Genomic DNA, 18,011 nt, shown 5'->3' with positions numbered 1-18,011 from the left:
CAATTAACAGAATTCTCTGTGGTGTTTGTGCGGTCCTGTATTTGCTTCTGACCCATGACTGAGGTTGCACGGTTGGGGCTGCCGATTCTCTGCGTCTCTAAGAGAAAGCCCTTGCCCTCCTCACCAGAGAGGTAGGTTGTACAGGGTTTGTAATCGTAGCCCTCTGTAATCTGTGGCCACATGTATTTCCTAGACCTTTTCAAGATAAATCAGTCACAGGCATCTGCTACTTGTGTAAGCTACAGAATATCTTTTCCAAAAAACTATCAAAGAGGAGGAAATGAAAACATTTTAAAATCTGAAACTGATGTTACGTGGCTTAGATCCATACTCTTCAAACTATCTGTGGTGAAGGACCAGTTAAGTTTTGTTTTAATTTCCAACCTGTCACAGACCAATACTTTCATAAAATACAAAGAAAAGAAATTTCCAGAGAAATGAAATTTAAAAATAAAAGAACTACAAAAGCCAAGCACAAAACTTTATCATCAATTAACACAAGGTTTCTAGATGCTTACACAAATTCTACCTTTATTTTGTCCTAGACAGTTAACAATTCCAGGACCAACCCCAGTCTGCTGATCGCACTTTGCCGAGTCCTGGCTCAGGCACCAGAGCGCTCTAACTTCTCCGCCAGACCAGCCGGTTCAAGTCACCACTGCAGCAGAGTGTCCAAGTGTCTACTGGAATGGGAACGCAGACGGCACGTCAGTGATCGCTGCTGGGCTGTCCAAAGTGTCAGGTCTCCCTCTAATTAACATAGGAAACATCTCAAGGCTTCTTGGTGACTAATTTTTTCTCTTCTTGGAAGAAGTAGGGCAGTCCCAAGTCAGAGTGTGAGGCAACAAGGTGTTGACAAACCTTGGAGCTGACTCGAGGCTCATCCACACTCTGACATAAATGCTCCGTACAACAGCACATACAGAAGAGGCAGAAAAGTCCAAGGACGATAATGCACATCTTACTCCAGAGTTCTCTGGTTTATATTTGTTGTGCACACTAAGATCTCACCAAGATAGCAACCTCATTGTGTCTGAAATATGCTAGCCCTTTAATAAAACTTGAGATGCTTGCCAGAATGCAAATTGATACAGCTCAATTTATTAAAAAACTAATGGGCCGGCCCCATGGCGGAGTGGGTAAGTTCACGTGATCCGCTTTGGCGGCCCAGGGTTTTGCAGGTTTGGATCCTGGGCACGGACATGGCACCACTCATCAGGCCACGCTGAGGTGGCGTCCCACATGCCACAACTAGAAGGACCCACAACTAAAATACACAACTGTGTACTGGGGGGATTTGGGAAGAAAGAAAAAGACTGACAACGGATGTTAGCTCAGGTGGCAATCTTTAAAAAAGAATTTAAGACATAGCAAGTCTGAAGAGTTTTTTAAGAATTTGGTAATGATCTTAGTTCAAGTAAATCCTTAAACTAGAATGGCATAAAAGTTTTCTTACTCATGGTTCTTTTACACAACATTTGGGTTTCTCATAAAAAGTCTAATCTGAATATCTATGTTGATTTTACTAGACAGAGAAGCTAACATTAAATTATTTAGGGGCCGGCTCCGTGGCCGAGTGGTTAAGTTCGCGCGCTCTGCTGTGGCGGCCCAGGGTTCGGATCCTGGGTGCGGACATGGCACCGCTCGGCAGGCCACATTGAGGCAGCGTCCCACATCCCACAACTAGAAGGACCTGCAACTAAGATATACAACTATGTACTAGGGGGTTTGGGAAGACAAAGCAGGAAAAAAAAAAAAAAAAAGATTGGCAACGGTTGTTAGCTCAGGTGCTAATCATTAACAAAACAATTTTTTAAATAAATAAATAAACAATTTAAATGTTTACTATTATAATATCAATGTGTGGCAGCTTACATTTTTCCAAAAGTAGCTGTAACAGTATTTCCCATTCCCAATGCTCTTCTTCCACTGTGACTTGGGTACACCTTTCAAGAGGCGGAGTCTACATTCCTTCAACTTGAATCTGGGTGGGCTTCTGAATATAAAACCCAAATTAATAAAGTGTTAAGGTAAACGTATGTTAAATCTCAAGTTAAAAGCGTTAAGTGTATCCTAACCTACTTGTGTATATTTAAACTCAGACACACAGAAGTATATTAAAATTACTAAGGAAAAGTTGCAAATGATAAAGAAAAGCAACAGTTCTAAAGACTTGACACACCCAGCTAGCTATGGTAGTCCACTGACGGCCGCTGGACAAAAGGGTTATCTGTTCTCTTACAAAAGGAGGAAAATCTAGAAATAATTTTAAGTAATGTTTTCCATATATCTAATTAACTCCCAAAGCAAATGGTAAAGAGATTCTCTCTTGGGATCCTCCAGATAAAGGACTGATCTTTTACTTTCTTAATAAACTATTACAGTAACTTTCTACGTTGGGCATTTCCAACACTGCTAAATCTTTCTCATTTTTTGGACTTGAAAAACACAAGACTGTCCTTTAAGTGCTTTTATGCTACAACACAGATGAACCTTGAAGACACTATGCTAAGTAAAAGAAGCCACAGAAAAGGCCATATGTTATACGATTCCATTTACATGAAAAGTCCACAATAGGCAAATCTAGAGAGACAGAAAGTAGGGAAGTGGTTGCCAGAGGCTGTGGGGAGGGAAGACGGGGAGTGACCAGTAAGGGGCATGTGGTTTCTTTTGGGAGGGATGGAGCTGGAGAGTGGTGATGGTTCCGCAACCTTGCACATATACTTAAAACCACTGAATGGTACGCTCCAAAATGGTGAATTTTATGTTACGTGAATTTTAGATCAATTTTAAAAATTGGTTTCAAAAACTACATTTTTCCATGGCTCCAAACTTTTAAAAACCAACAATACTAAGCGTTGACAAAGATGGAGAGCATCCAGAGCTTTTATACACTGTTAGCTGGGGCACAATCTGACACAGGCATTTTGGGAAACCATTTCTCCTATAGCTGAAGAGATTTATACCCTATGACCAGCCCTTTCACTCTTAAGTATACGCCAAAGAAAAGCACATACACATCTTCACCAAAAGACACACGTAATATTCACGGCAGCAATATTCACAGTAGTTCAAAACTGGAAAAAAAAACCCAAACATCCATCAAGAATAAAGTAAACTGTGGTCTGTTCTTAAACAGAATACCATACAGCAACAAAAAATGAGTAAGTGCTACATGCATCAACATGAGTGAATCTCACAGACACTGTGAGAGGCAAAAGAAAATCTAAAATTCAACAAGAGGCAAACTGAGCCATGGTGACAGAAATCAATGCTGGTTACCTTTCCAAGGATATTGACTACAAGGGACCACGAGGGAGGCTGCTGAGAGCTGGTAACACTCTAAACATCGATATGGAAGGTAGCAGTAAAAACTGCACCACAATATACGTGATGTGTGCATTTTACAGTATGCATCCTACACTTCAATTATACACCTTTATTTACAAAAACGAAAACAAAAAGGTTTGCCAGAAGACTCTTATCCAACAATTGACCAAAAGCAACATGCAAAGCCAAAGTGCCCTGGCTAAAATTAATTGCCTGAGCCACTGTTATCAATCCAGCAAAGCAGCAACTCACATGGGCACATTTAATAAATGCCAACTGTTATATATTTTTGCATTTCTGCCTCTGCCTCTCTTCGAATTTACCCACATACTATTTCGCAAAACAAGTAAAATGAGTGATGCTGGCAAATACCAAATTACTTTTCATTTACCATCTTCCATGGAAGGAGTTCTTAACTGTGTTTATGCATATATGGACATACTACGCACATATCTGCATACTGACGACAAACGCCTTTGAGAACTTGTTGAAAAATATGGACATTTTCTCCAGAAAATGCATAGACATTAATAGCACAAAATTTTGTATACGACTCAAAGTTTATGGATCCCCTAAAACTCACCCATGGACCCCAGCTCTAAGATCAACAGTCCCACCAAGGGAGGCAAATATCTGCCAGTACCAACATTCATTACAAATAATTAAAACTGCCATTCACTGAGTGGCTCTACATGCAAGGCAAAGACATACATTATCTCATCAAATTTCATTTTCACCATGACTGTTAGAGGTGGGTGGTACTAGCTCCATTTTGCAGATATAAAAGTCTGGGATGAAAGACAGTCTGTATTCCAAGGACACGAAGTTATTCAGTGGTTGGGCTGCAACTGTGTGAGACCGAAGCTTTAAAAACTCTTTCAGTTAAGATACATTATACATCTAAATACCAAGGAGCCCCTTAAGCCAAGTGGAACAATGTTCTCTGCCCCTAAAATCCTAAAGCTCAGTGAAGCAGTCCACTTTACTCAATATGTGCGCGTGCACACACACACATAATTGTTCACTACTGCAGTCACAACAACGCTAGGAATGACTAAATGTGTACTGACGGATAAATGAATGAAAGGAAGAATGTTGTCTAACGCAGATTCCGTTAGCCCTGCACAAGAAATTTCATGGGGCAATCTGGCGGATCTGCTGCAACTTCTCTAGGATTGATTGGCAATGGGAAGAGTAAGAATGCAGGAGGAAGTCTATTTCCTTATCAGTCCTGGTGTCATTCAATAAATGGCAGCTAACATGATGAAGAAGAATGGATGTAACGGGCGCTAGATGGAACAGCTGCTTGGACAGCTGGGTGGGAGGCTGGGTGAATCTGTGTCCACGACATGACCCCCAAGTCTCCTGGAAATCACCATAGCAAGGACTATCTCCCTGGAGCCAGGCTGAGTAAGTCTGTGCCTGATTCCTGATTACTTCTATTGAGCACATAAATCATGATATACTTTCTCAAACACTTCTTTGTTACTAACTGTAAATCTCTCAAATGAAATAAACATAGTTAAGATATTTTTCTGCAATATTATTTTCTAATTAAATTATATACTTAAAGATGTAAAGTAAAATAGAATTTATTAAAGCAGATGTTCAAAATCAACATAGAAAACCAACATTAAATAATTTCTTCAGCATTTAAATGCTTTTAAGTTTATATCTAATATACTGCACATAGCACCAAAAAGTTTTCCTTAGAAAAACCCCATCTCAGTAAGATTCCCTCAAACAGTAGAAAAATCATGAGGCTTTTCGCTGGGGGATGGGGTGCTTCTACTGCCCCTCTTCTTTACAGATGTACTTGGCCCACACAAGCTTCAAAGCTTCCATGTTCTCCTTGTCTTGTTCCACAATCATATTCCACAGCACTCTTACCTAACAGAGTTCCCATTTTCCCCAAATTTCCTTGGTATCTTCTGTTCTTAGCATTCTTTCAAATGACTCCTTGATTCACTGCAATTATCTCCAGGCACGGTACTCTATACTGGGTCTCAGACCCTTGGGACAAGGAGAGACGGTCAAGTAGGAATCCACCCCTTCGTGCCTCTTAACTCTCTCACATTTGCTCCCAGTCAAAGCCACTTACCAACCTGAAGGAGGTTTGAAAACCGAGTCTAGCCCTCCCTAATGTTTAGACATAGGGGAGATAAGGAGGAACCCAGAGGAAATTAAGAAGCTGAAGCCAGTAGGTTAGCAGGTAAACCAAGAACAATTGCAAATGTTTCCAGAAGAAAGAGGTGTCAACGCATTACCTGGCCAAAACAGGAACTTCTGCACTTGGTCACTGAGAAGACACTGTGACCCTGAGACAGTGCTTTCAGCACAGCGAATGGTGGGGAGAAAGGCCTGATGAGAGCGGGCTCCACCGGGTCTGTCAAGAAAGGTGGTACAGACAAGAAACAGAAGGAACTCACAGCCTTTTGCTGCAAAGGGGAGCAAAGACACGGGGCTACCTGAAGAGAACGTGGGGTCTCCCTCCTGGCCCTGTTGTCTGGCATATCAAGGCCACATCACAATGCACTGACTAGGTCAGTGTGATTTTGCAGATGTTCACTAAATACAAAACTAAAATACATCACTTTACCCAAAGATAGCCTATGCCTAACCTCTATTAAATAAGACAAAATTGAGTCAAGTTTTACAAGGTAAAAAACATAAACAAAAAGGCTTTTACTGAATATTGCCAATGAGTTAGGTACCTAAATAGGTTTGTTATATACATTATCTCATTTAATCCTGATACAAATCCTAAGTAGTAAACATTAACCCCAATAACAAAGAGAAAATCCGAGACTCAAAAACGAGGGAGTAACAGGGTCTGGATTACCCCCACCCTTAAACAACTAGAAAACTGCCCTAAACACAGGAAACGGCTGTTTCCAGACACTGGACACAGGCAACACGGAACTGTGACCCCTGAAGGAGGGACACAGACAAGTGAGACCTGGCTCTCTGCCAGGAGGCAATTTCTGGTCTGTAGCACAGAGAGGGCAACCGAACAGAGCCTGGAGAGCTCAAGGAGAACATGGAGGCAGGGCAACTAGAATCCAGCAGGAGTCACACCAGAGAGAAGTTCCAAACTCTCCCTGGAGCTCCCCTTGAACGTTTGGGCAGGAATTCATTAGTTCATTAAAATAGTCTTGTCTAGTAGTTCACAATGAAAAAATTAATAGCTTCTAAATATGTTTAACAGGGTTTGATCATCGCTGTAACATTTTAGTCTCTAATTGCTGGCACTTAAATTAAAAATAATTAAGTGAGGAGTGGCTATGGTGTCATGCTGCTGAGACAGGAGATAGAAGCAGGTTTAAATCCTGCTCCATGAATATTCACTGTTAACATTTCAACAAGTCACTTAACTAGACTATTTTTGAATTTGCAGACAGTGTGGTAACAGCATTGATTTCACAGTACTATCACAAGGATTAAATATAAATACATGTACAGAGACTATGAGATGTATAATTTGCTAAATAATATGATGATGACAATGATGCTAACAATTAAGCAGCAAACACTTGTATACCAGTCACTATGTGGCAGGATTATTCTATTAATTCATTTGATTCACCTGATCCACACACCAACCCTATATGGTAAGTCCTATTAGTAACCCCATTTATAAATGAGGACACTGAGGCACTGAGAGGTTAAGTAACTTGCCCAAAATTATACAGCTACATGTGTTGGCTCCAAAGCATGCGCTTTGACTTCCACATGAGATACTTGCTAATCCAAGTATGGTTCACGGACCAGCAGCACAGGCATCACTGGGAGCTTGTGAGAGCCCCACCACAAATCTACTCAATCATAATCTGTACTTTAACAAGATCATCATGTGATCTCTATGCAAATTTTGTCTGGGAACCAAAGCAGTAGGTGACCTGTACGAAAACTGCCAAGTTATACTACAATTTTCTTTAGCATATTTATTTACTGTCCACCTACTAATTCATCTCTCCCTGCAATGTAGAGTAGACTATGTATAAGGCACTCTCCAAGGCAATCAGGATAGACTAATAACAGGAAAGAGAACAGACTGATCATCAGGACTGGGTGGGAAGCAGGAAAGAGTCCCTGCCCCTATGGCCCTCATGAGAAAGACCATCACAGACAGGTGCACTAAGAACATGGTGCTAGAAGAGATGCTGGGAAAACAACACGTAGCACCCCAGACTTGACGCATGGTCAGGATTCCTACAGAACATGAGTTCCTAGTCGGCATCTTGAGAACGGGTACATCAAAAGTCATATCCAACAAAAGATATGGATGCAGGAGGAGGTGAGAGTAATCCAGGAAGCCAATGCAAAGGCCAACAGGACTTTAAGATAGACAGTAGGGAGGGGAAGTAAGCCCAGCTTGGGGGGAGAGTGGGGCGGAGCCTGGCTGCTGTTAGGATATGCATCTGAGCAGCAATTAAGTCCATTCAGACCAATCAGAAGGCTTTTTTCTAATCCAGCCAGCACTAACTATGGCCCGAGACGAGGAAAGATCTGAGAGCTATAAAAGAACCAAGAGGACAGGATTGATTAAATTGCACATGTAAGACTAAAGGAGAGAAAGTCAGCAGCCATTTTTCTGGCTTGGGCAACTGAGTGGGAAAGTAATACCATTCCATCGAGATAAGGAACACAAGAGGGGCAGGTACTGTTTGTCTGGGGAAGGGGGATGGGCAGGAAGTAGTAAGATTAACTCAGTTTGGTATTTGTTACTGGGAACAATGCAGGCCTAAATGCCTGAACTCATACCTAAGTGCCAGAACTCATGCCAGAAGAAGGAGGAGCTTCATGCCTAAGTGAAGCGGGGGGGCGGGGGGGAGAAGCAGGGAGCCCTGACTTCTGCAAGTTTAGTCTGGAAAGGGAACTAAGCCTTGGTTGCCCAAATCTGCTCCCAAGCTACAGGGAGGAGGATGTGATATTGTAATCTGGTCCCTTTGAAGCCTTTTCTAAAAAACTGTAACTTCACGGCTATACTGAGTCTTTGTACTCCTAAGGAGGAGACGTAAATTTACCTTTGGGAAAATACTCCCCTGGGCTCCCTCTCTCTGGGGGGCACTTTGCAAAATCAAAACAGCATAATGGCAAAGACTCCTAATGTGGGGTTAAACTGCTGTGCATAATAAAGAGTGATTTTCCTAATATGCAGAGATTGATGTGGTAAAGGTTGCTCACGAGACAGGAAGATTTGAATCCAGCACTGGGGGCTTCCAGAGGTTTATTTAAGTAATTATCTCTGCAACACTTACCATGCCAGGACTGTTATAAGCACTTAAAAATGAAATCATTTAATCCTCCTAATACCTTATTTTCCCCACTTTCCAGATGTGGGAAGAGAGAAGTGACTTGTCCAAGGCCACATGCCTAGTACACGAGACTCAAAGCCAGGCAGTCTACCTAGAGACCAAGCTCTTGCTCACTGAGTCCTGCTGCCTGTGGGTTTGCTGGGTTTCTGTCTTCTGAAAACTCTTTGTCACTAGCAGGCCACACTGCTGCCTGGCAACACACAGCTGAGTGGCAGTACTCTCCTATCATCACAGTCTTTACCATGCTGTACTGGCCTCAGCGAAGGGCCAGCTGCAATTTATTACTGCTACTGCCTGCTTTTTCATAGCCACTCTGCTTCATTTATTCATTCATTCATGCCTGTTCCCTCTAGGCAAACGAATGTGGCTACACCTCCTTTAGAGTAATTACTTCTAAAAATAGTTATTGAGCAAGCTACTAGGCTAGGCATTGTAATGTGTGGATATAGAAGGTACAAAAAAAAAGAGATAAACCTACCCTGAAGAGCTTTCAGCCTAGTCAGGAGATCCACACACGATTATTTAATTACAACTGTAATAAGTACTATTAAAAATGACAACTGCAGTAAGAGCTGTAAAGGAAAGACCAAAATCGTGATGCAATTGTAACATCACAGCCGCAGTGCGTGCTGGACAGAGCCGGAAGGAGGGAGGGGGAAAGGCCTTTCCAATCTTTCAAAAAAAATGAAACAAATAATGTACATACTGATATAACCAAAAAACTACCCAAGCAGGGCTTTCTGAACTCAAAAGTCTTGCAACCAAATACAGCACTGTGAACATTTACATTTACTCCAATACTCTGAATTAAAACTGTCATTATGAAATAGTTGAACACGTTTTAACAAAGTCCTTTAAAAATATGTTAGAATACAATCTGTCATGGGTAGGGTTTAAGGTGGATTCTTTACACCAAGTTCAACAGTACAATAAACTTTACTATAAAAAAAGATCCCAGAGTGTTTTAAGGATACCTTAAAGGTTCCAGTTCAAAGCATACAAATATAGGTCTGTTCTACTATTTTTAGCCTGTTCTAATAAGTATTTTATAATGTCTTCTCAAATTGGGACACAGCTGTTTTCGAGGTTAATGTAACTGATAAAATCCAACGTGAGGTTGAGAATGTCTTACTGCAAGTAGAGATTTGTATACTCTTTGGATTTGAGCTGTTTACTTTGTCTTTACCCAAAAGTATAACTTTCATACTTGAAAATAACCAATTCAGCCAATTCCTCTACACTAACCTCTTTGTCGTTATCACATAGCAAAGTTAATCAGAACAAAAACCTAAGGTTTCCTGCCTTCCTGTCCTGGTGCAAGAGAGTAAGCCGAGAAGGGGAGAGGAAGTGAACCAAGACGCCTGCGCAAGGCGCGCTCACTGTGGATGCAGTGTGCTCAGGCCCCAGACGGGAACAAGCTCCTTAGTGTTGTCAGAAGCTCCCCGGGAACAACCCAAAAGCAAGAATGTTCATCTGAGATGGCCTGCTCCAGCCCTACAAATAGTCTGAGTCTGACTTTGATGCTGTCCTTACCTTTTCCTGTCTTTTGCACATCTGAGCTCTGCTCTCTGCCCAACTTTGACTTCTATCAAAATGATATTTCAGTTAAAAATGCCTCTATTCATTTGCTCTGCCAGTCAGCAAACAAAATGGAAAAGTAAGTTGCCTGGATCAATTGCTCTGGGATGAGGAAAAACACTACAATCTCTCTTTTCTTCCAAAGTTCATATTTCTAAAGTCACTTTGAATTTTTAAAAAATCCAGTAGCTGATTATTTAATATCACATTGCTACTGGATTTGTAGATCTTGAATCTAGCTTAGGCTCTGTGAGTGAAATCAGAGCCCTCCTCTTTAGGATTAGTGCTAACAGAGAGCTATCATACAATGGAGGTGGCGCTATGCAAATGCATCGCAGGCAAGTCTAGGAAAAGACCAAATTTTCAACAACTATAGAACTCTTTGCCTCTGACCACTCGGCACTGGTCATGCTGAACTATGGATACAGTCTTGAGGTTAGAAACTGCAATTTTAAAAAGTTCCCATACTCAACACTCTTTAAAATTCAGGAGTTTGAATTTAACTCAGCAAAGTATTTACTCTGAAGATCCATATTATGTAATAAAGTGCCAGGTGCTTTGTTCAGAGAGCATCCTATTAAACACCACATTTTAGAAATGTTTAAAAGCCTAGAAAAGAATTAACAGATGATGAGGACAACTCAATCAATGAAAACCAATGCAATGGTGAAGCTGTGGTTTGGTGCTGACACGTCCATATGCTGGTGGCACTAAAACTGTCAGGCTAAGCACTAAACGGCATCAGTCTGAAGCTCCACCTCAGCGCTGCAGCTCTTGACCCAGTGCAGCTTCCTCCTTCTACACATCTTTCCCAAGTGGAGTAACACGATATTTAAATATATTTTTTAAAATAATAAGTATTTATTAAATTCTTCATTAAGGATTTTTCTCTCTCAGGTTAAATATTCACTACTACTTTAAGCAAAGCAGCTACATGTTTTCATACACGAATTAAATGGCATTTTTAACTTCTAAACATGCCTCCAAAATACTGTCTTGAATGTTGCAATGAAAATGCCATATTTTGTATTTATATTTTTAAATAATAAAAACCTTAACAACATTAAAATGGAAAATTGTTTATTCACAGTATTGCTGACCCTTAGTGACAAGCCCACCTTACAACAGGGAGTTTCAAATTAACTACACAATCTTTACAGTGAGTAAAGGAAATCAATTTTTGAAATAAGAAAATTCATGTCACTCTTTTTTCCTACATTCCTACATAAGTTAAAATTAGTTTCTTTATTCTTTAAAAACGTCCACATCACAGAACGAATATGGATGTCTTGATTAAAACACAAAACATAAAACTTTAAGAGACATGAGACAGAGCATAAAAAAGATAGTTTACTCACTTAAAATGCATTTCCATAAAAATAATTTTATTTACTATTTGAGAAACTAATTGGTTTTATGCAATAACTGTATACCCATACCACATTAATTTCCATTTGTTACTTAAATTTAATTATAAACCTATTTGAAATAAATTCTGAAAAACTCTTACCCACCTTTTTAGTGCAAAAGCATGAATTTAAATAAAATTTAAACTGAACAGATTTTTAAGTTATTTATACCTTTAGCCCAACACATTGGAAACGGACTACAGCCGCTCTTCTCCATACAGATGGCAGCTGCCAGTCTCAGGGCCTCTCGGCCCGCCAGCTCCAACAACATAGACTCAGTCCTAGAGAGGGCAAGCCGGGAGTCGGTGCACCAAGGCCCAGTTCACCGCTCCCGCAGGATTTGCTTCGATGCACAAGCAAGACTAAACTTCCCCTGTGTGCGCCTTTTCTCAGAGCTTGAAGCAAAATTGGGGAGGTGCTCCTTCTGTAATATTTTCCAGCAGCTTGAAGAATGCCTCTCAGTTACAGAATCTTCTCATGCTTCCGCAATCTGAAACACAGACCATCCTGGCCAGATTAAGCTACTGAACAGAATGAAACCAGCTAGTAATGTGACCCCATGGGTCTGTGTTCCTAGATTCATTCAGGGAAGGAAGGGAGAGGGAGGGGAGGGAGGGGAAAGGGGGAGGAGAAAAAGGCGGCCATTAGCCAGCACCTTATTAATATGCTAATCTCACCCTTCTGTTCAATTCATCTGACAGACTTCTGTTTACAAAACTGACAGGTGATTCCAAAATTGAGTAAGCTGCAAATCTAGTCTGACCCAGACCATGTCTGTAGATGGCTCTTCAGACCATGTTTGTTTTCAAAGTCTTGCCTTTGGCATTTTAGCCGCCTAATTCTGACCTTACAGTTAAAAGAATTACCTTGATGAAACAAGAATAATTTTGAAAAAAATCCTGATCAACAATAAAAACAAGTCTGTAAAAAACATGTCCATAGGAATTCTATTTTCGAGGCAAAATACTTTTCCAGATTGATACTTTAGTATTAAGCTTGTAAATTCATAAGACTATCTACAAAACACATAAAAACAAGAATTTGAGGTTGCCAGATTCTTTTAAAATCAGCTTAGGGAATACTGATGGATCCAAAATGCATGATTTCTTAGCTTCAAAATATAAGTGAGTAATAAACTCATACTGAAGAAGTAGGACAGAAAAATACAATCTAACAATCTGTACTAGAAACTTTAAAAAAAATGCAAAGTTACTCATTTTTTTCCATTCAAAGTGAGAGACAGTCAAGGTCATCTCAAAACTTTAGCTATCTGAGCACATTCCACGTTAGCCATAAGACAGCAGTAACCAGGATGCTGGAGCTTCTGTTGCCTAAGCATACGTATACACGTTCAAGCTCTACAGTTTTGCTCTCCTAATGTTTAAGTTATTGGTAGCAGTAAATCCCATGAACTAGTAAAAAATCAAGTACTCTACTTAACTGTGAACATGACCAAGGCTTTATGAACTAACTTCTGAAAAGAACTGAACGAAGGTGGAGAACAAGGTATGCAGCCGAGTCCAGTGACGCCCCAGCTGGTTTCGTTTCTAACACACTACTCTTGATGAGGGCTTTGTCTCCAGGCTCCTAACAGCAGCCAGAGCTCAAGTGACCTCTTATATGCCCCAGTGAAAACACATCATTCACCAGGGTAAACTCTGACCCCAGGCAACAGTGGGAAGAACAAGGGCTCCAGAAAAACACAGGCAAGCAAGCTAGAAAAAGAACAGAAGAAACAAGCAGACAGACCAATTAGAAGACATGAAAAATACCCTCTGCTTCCACCATTACCGAAGAGAGGTCGGAGCCGAAGGCTACTGCTGTCATGAGAAGCAGCAAAGCGGCCCATGGGCAAGGCTGACACCTGGCTCAGCCCTGGGAGAATGGCGTGGGGTTTAATCTGAACCATCGACTAACAGACTGCACAACAACCCAAGCAAACTGTCAGTCTCTCTTGGAACTTATGATTCTCCAAAGTTAAAAAATAAAAGCTAGCGTTAGAAGTCACCGATGATATTCTACACACCAGACAGTGATTTCATCTGATTTTCACATCTTCTAAGCACAATCAGTGCTATATCTCTTTTAAAGATGAGTAAAGACAGGGTCGTACAAGTGTGAAGAGGACAGCAACACTGAGCCCACCCGCTACCCAGGAAGCCAGAGGTCTTCACACACACCACTCCCCGAAAAAACGTTTTTGAGCCAGCCTGGATAGATGCCACAGTACCACCTGCCCAGCAAGGAGAGGCTGGTGCAAGCAGGCGGCGGTGGAGATTGGGGCTAACGCAGGGGCAGGGGAGCAGGGGACAAGGGACAGATCTGGGAGCTTTTTAGGATGCAGGAAGTGAGTGGAGAATGAGGAAGAGGAAAAGCCGTTTCTGACTCTGGAGTAACCAGTGGATGGAAGCTTTCTCTCCCACCCCACCAAGCTAATTTATATTTTATTTCAATAGCCAAATATCACCTCCTGATGCACAAGATCCTGAGGGTACAGAAGATGACAAGATACAAAGAAGCAGAAGTTCCTCCACGCCAGAGAGCAGGGCGGGCTTCCCAGATGGAAGCAGCAGCCACAGACAAGTTAAGAACTGACTGGGCCACTGAGAAGCCAGAGCAGGCGACAGTGTGAGAGAGAAGATGACAATAAAAAGAGCTACTGTGCCAGACGTGTTCACATATAAAACAATCCTGTTTACTCCTTAACATAATCCCAGCAAAGCAGTTCCTCCCCATTTTCACAGAAGAGGACAGTAAGGTTCAGAGAGGTGGAGCAACTTGCCTGAGGTCAGAGCTGAAAAGTTACCTGAGTACTAGCTAGTTTGGTGACATCATTACTCCTATTTTCTTCTTGCTAAATATTAAAAACAAATTATGCTTTTAAATTTCCAATCCATGACACAGAATGAGAATAGCCTACAGTTAATGGCAACATAAGTGAAAAAAGTAAGCAGTCCTTTTATGCTTTTATGAAATTCTATATACTGATATAAAGGCCATCATTCATTTAAAAAGTTCTATAATTTTTAAAACAAACTCCTTATAGTATCAGTACAGTTGAAAGCGACTCCAAAAGTCCTACTTAACAAGGAAACTCTTAATTAAAATTTACAAGAACGATTACTCTTTGCTCAGACGCCAAACCTTAGTCATCCTGGACTCCTCTGTTTCTCTCTTACCTCAAAACAGTCCATGCAAAACCCGTTATCCTTGTCTTCCAAATATATCTGAACCGTGTCCTTCTGCCATGTCTACCGCCCCATGCCGGCCCAAGCTGCTGCCACCTCCCACCTGGGTCACAGCTACAGCCTCTTCTTGCAGCCCTGTACTCTCAAGCAGCAGCTGCACTGACCCTTTCAAAGTATCAATCACAGCACTTCACTGCTCTGCTACACTCGCCAACAGTTCCCCAGTTCTCCCAGAGCAGCCGCCTCCATACTCAGCACGGCCTGCAAGGCCCTGTTCGAGGTGGCTCCCGCTCCTGTCTACACCCCACGTCTCAGCCTCATTTCCTCACTCCCTTGGTGTCCTTGGCTCCGACCACACACTCCCTGCTGTTCTTTCCCCATGCCACGCCTGCGCCTACCTCAGGGCCTTTACACTGCCTGTCCCTCTAGGTGGTACACTCTTGCCTCAGATATTCACATGGCTCACTCCCTTTCCTCTGCCACGTCTTTGCTCCAATGTCACCTACTCCATGAGGCCTGTCCCGACGGCCTTGTCTAAATGTGCATGGCCCGTGCCCTCGCCCTGCTTCACTTTCCCACAGCACTCACACCTTCTGAAATACCACGAGACCTATACGCATACTGAGTTTACCGTCTGGCCGCCCCCACTACGACGCCCTCTCCATGGCGGGAAGGAATTTTGTCTGCTCTGGATATAGTGTCTCCAGGGCCTCATTCCTAAACTGGTCAGTAAGACAAGGAGGCCATATTCCACACATCCTTCTATCACCCGCAGGTAACGAGGAGACGGCAGAGGGACCTTCTATTTTACTCTACAGGCCACGGCCACCGAGACAGCATCTAGATGGTCCAGATGTCAGGACTCGGCGCTAAGCTCAGTGACAGCACGGCCTGCCTCAGCCTTGGGCACTGCTTCACCTCCAAGACTCAGTGCAGGGGTTCGATAAATATCGACTGAATGAAGGAGTGAATTAAACAGTATGAAAACCTTGCTTTATCAAGAATGTAAGAATGGAAAGAGAAAAACTGACATAAAATCTAAGAAAACTATGTGGACCAGCTCTCCCCATCCCACATAAAAGATAAATCACACAACTGTAGTGTTCTGATACTCCTATCAGAACTTCCACTGAGAGTGACTAGAGCAAAAATGACAACAGTGTGTGAGATTAGACAAACATTACCAGAAGGCTAACAAGCAACGCTATGAGCAAGATCAGAAAGCAGAAAAGGTAATGCCTGTATAATTTTGTCCAACCCAGCTTCCCTATAGAAACCTCAGCTTAATGAGAAAGTCACTGGGAAAGAACTATTAAGAAACAAACTGCTTATAAATGTCACCAACAGCAAATCACACAAATACAAGTCCGACTTTCCATCTCTCATATAGGTGCCATGCTTTTATCTGCTTGCCTTAAGTAATACCAAAACTTGAGGATACCACTTCTTCAAAAACTAAAGCGCTGGTAAATGCTTTTAGACCAGCCAACAGGAGGAATGTAAAAGAAAAATATAATTCATATTATACATACATAATTCAAAATTTATCTTCTCTTACCTCTTTTACATTTGCCTTAATCAAGAGTTACAGATTTAAATAAAACCAACACTTTCATAACATGGTAGCCTCCATTAGCACCTGATAATTACAATATACCCTAATTTCCAAAAGTCAGGTATCCTAAGCTTACTTCCTTTAGGACTCACAGAATCACCAGTTCTACATCACTGTGTCTCACTACTTCCACCATAAAAACAGAAATAATTTTTCTGAAAATTTTACTCTACCAACAAAAATTATGACTTGGTAAGGACTAAAGAAATTTAGTCATAATAAAGGATATAATCACCTTCTCAAGACAAACAGACAATAGGTCTCAAACAACATTCTCCAAAAGTTGATGGTATTGGTATTACTTGCTTTCCTCGCAAGGCTTCCTAACAATTACCCTACCTCCCTTCTGTTTCTCTGGAGGCACTCCGGGGAAGCTGAGGAAGGCAGTGAGTTTGTCACAGGAAGACGCAAAGCAGCCCCAGTTCTATCTGTGAGACAAAGAAAGAATCTTTCACCAGCCTGAACCTCAGTTTCCTCATCTGTAAAACGAGGACAATGACAGTATCACTTATTGAGTATTGACTATGTGCCAGTTACAAAATAGCACACTAGCAACACTAATAATAGTGAAAAATGATGATAATGATGATACCAAGTTAATGTTTACTATGTGCCAAGTCCTGTTCTAAGTATTTTTAAATCCTAACTCATTTAGTTATTAATAACCAACCCCATGAGGTAGATTCCCTTACTCCCATTTCCCAGATGAAGAAACTGAAGCACAGAGAGCTAAGTAACTTGTTCAAGGTCACAGAACTTTTAAGCAGCAAAGCTGTAAATCAAACTCAGGCAGTCAGGCTCCAGTCTGCGTTGCTCACCAATCTGCTACAGTACCTTACACCTATTTTCTCAATTAATACTTCTAACAACCAGTGAAGGTAGATGATGTGACATGTGAACAAACTGAGGAACAGAGAAATTAAGTAACATACTAATATCACAGCTAACTGGTTAGTGGCAGGGCTGGGAGACGCGCCTGCACTTGAACCCCAGCCAGACCACACACCACCTATGACATCATCTACCTCCAAATGCTGCAATGGTTTCCAGAGAGAGTCAGGCCTCACTTGGCCTACAGAGGATGCCTGAATCACAGTGAGGTCCAAAGGGACAAAGGAAGGAAGAGAAGAAACGTGCCCAGAGAAAGAACATGAGCTGGACCAGCTGCTCTCATCCCTGGGCAACAGGCTAATTCACCAAATCCTGCAGCTCATGTGACAGTCCTCTGGTGTCAGCAATCCTGCCCCAGTACAAATTCAGATAAAAGCCGTCGCAGTACATGCTGGACATGTGACCGGTACCTGAGAGACGCATCAAAATCACTAGGAAACAAATTTAACCGCTGAATTAAGCAACAGTGAGATAGATGAAATGGAAGGGAAAGTGCAACTCTAAAAAGCAGAAAATCCTGAAATTATTACTAATCTAAACAGTATTGAACTAGAGTATTTTCACAGACAATAATTAATGGCCATTTCTTATTTGTTTTGCCATATAGGACATCAAAGCTAAATTCTAGGTTTAGAAACTGTCGGGAGGTTAATCACCAACAAGTTTAAAAGAAAAATAAAAA

The 18,011-nt window shown here is 41.5% G+C and overlaps 1 protein-coding gene across 6 annotated transcripts in view; it reads right to left on the bottom strand.

Moving 5' to 3' along the window:
• PTK2 (protein tyrosine kinase 2) overlaps positions 1-18,011 on the bottom strand; it is a 235,663-nt gene that overhangs the window by 189,029 nt on the left and 28,623 nt on the right. For 4 of the 6 annotated variants that reach the window (XM_046642318.1, XM_046642319.1, XM_046642320.1 and 1 more), the window contains exon 1: positions 11,807-12,125. The exons of 1 other annotated variant lie outside the window; for it this stretch is intronic. In XM_046642318.1, coding sequence (XP_046498274.1) covers positions 11,807-11,906 — 100 coding nt within the window. In that variant the 5' untranslated portion in view covers positions 11,907-12,125. Of the gene's footprint in view, positions 1-11,806; positions 12,126-16,777; positions 16,867-18,011 lie in introns of those variants that run through there. One more of the 6 variants, XM_046642323.1, reaches the window with a different exon arrangement.

The sequence above is a fragment of the Equus quagga genome, chromosome 16 (genome assembly GCF_021613505.1).
Source record: "Equus quagga isolate Etosha38 chromosome 16, UCLA_HA_Equagga_1.0, whole genome shotgun sequence".
Taxonomy (NCBI): Eukaryota; Metazoa; Chordata; class Mammalia; order Perissodactyla; family Equidae; genus Equus; species Equus quagga.
The sequence above is the reverse complement of the archived record's forward strand: the minus strand, read 5'-3'. Positions and strand labels throughout refer to the sequence as shown.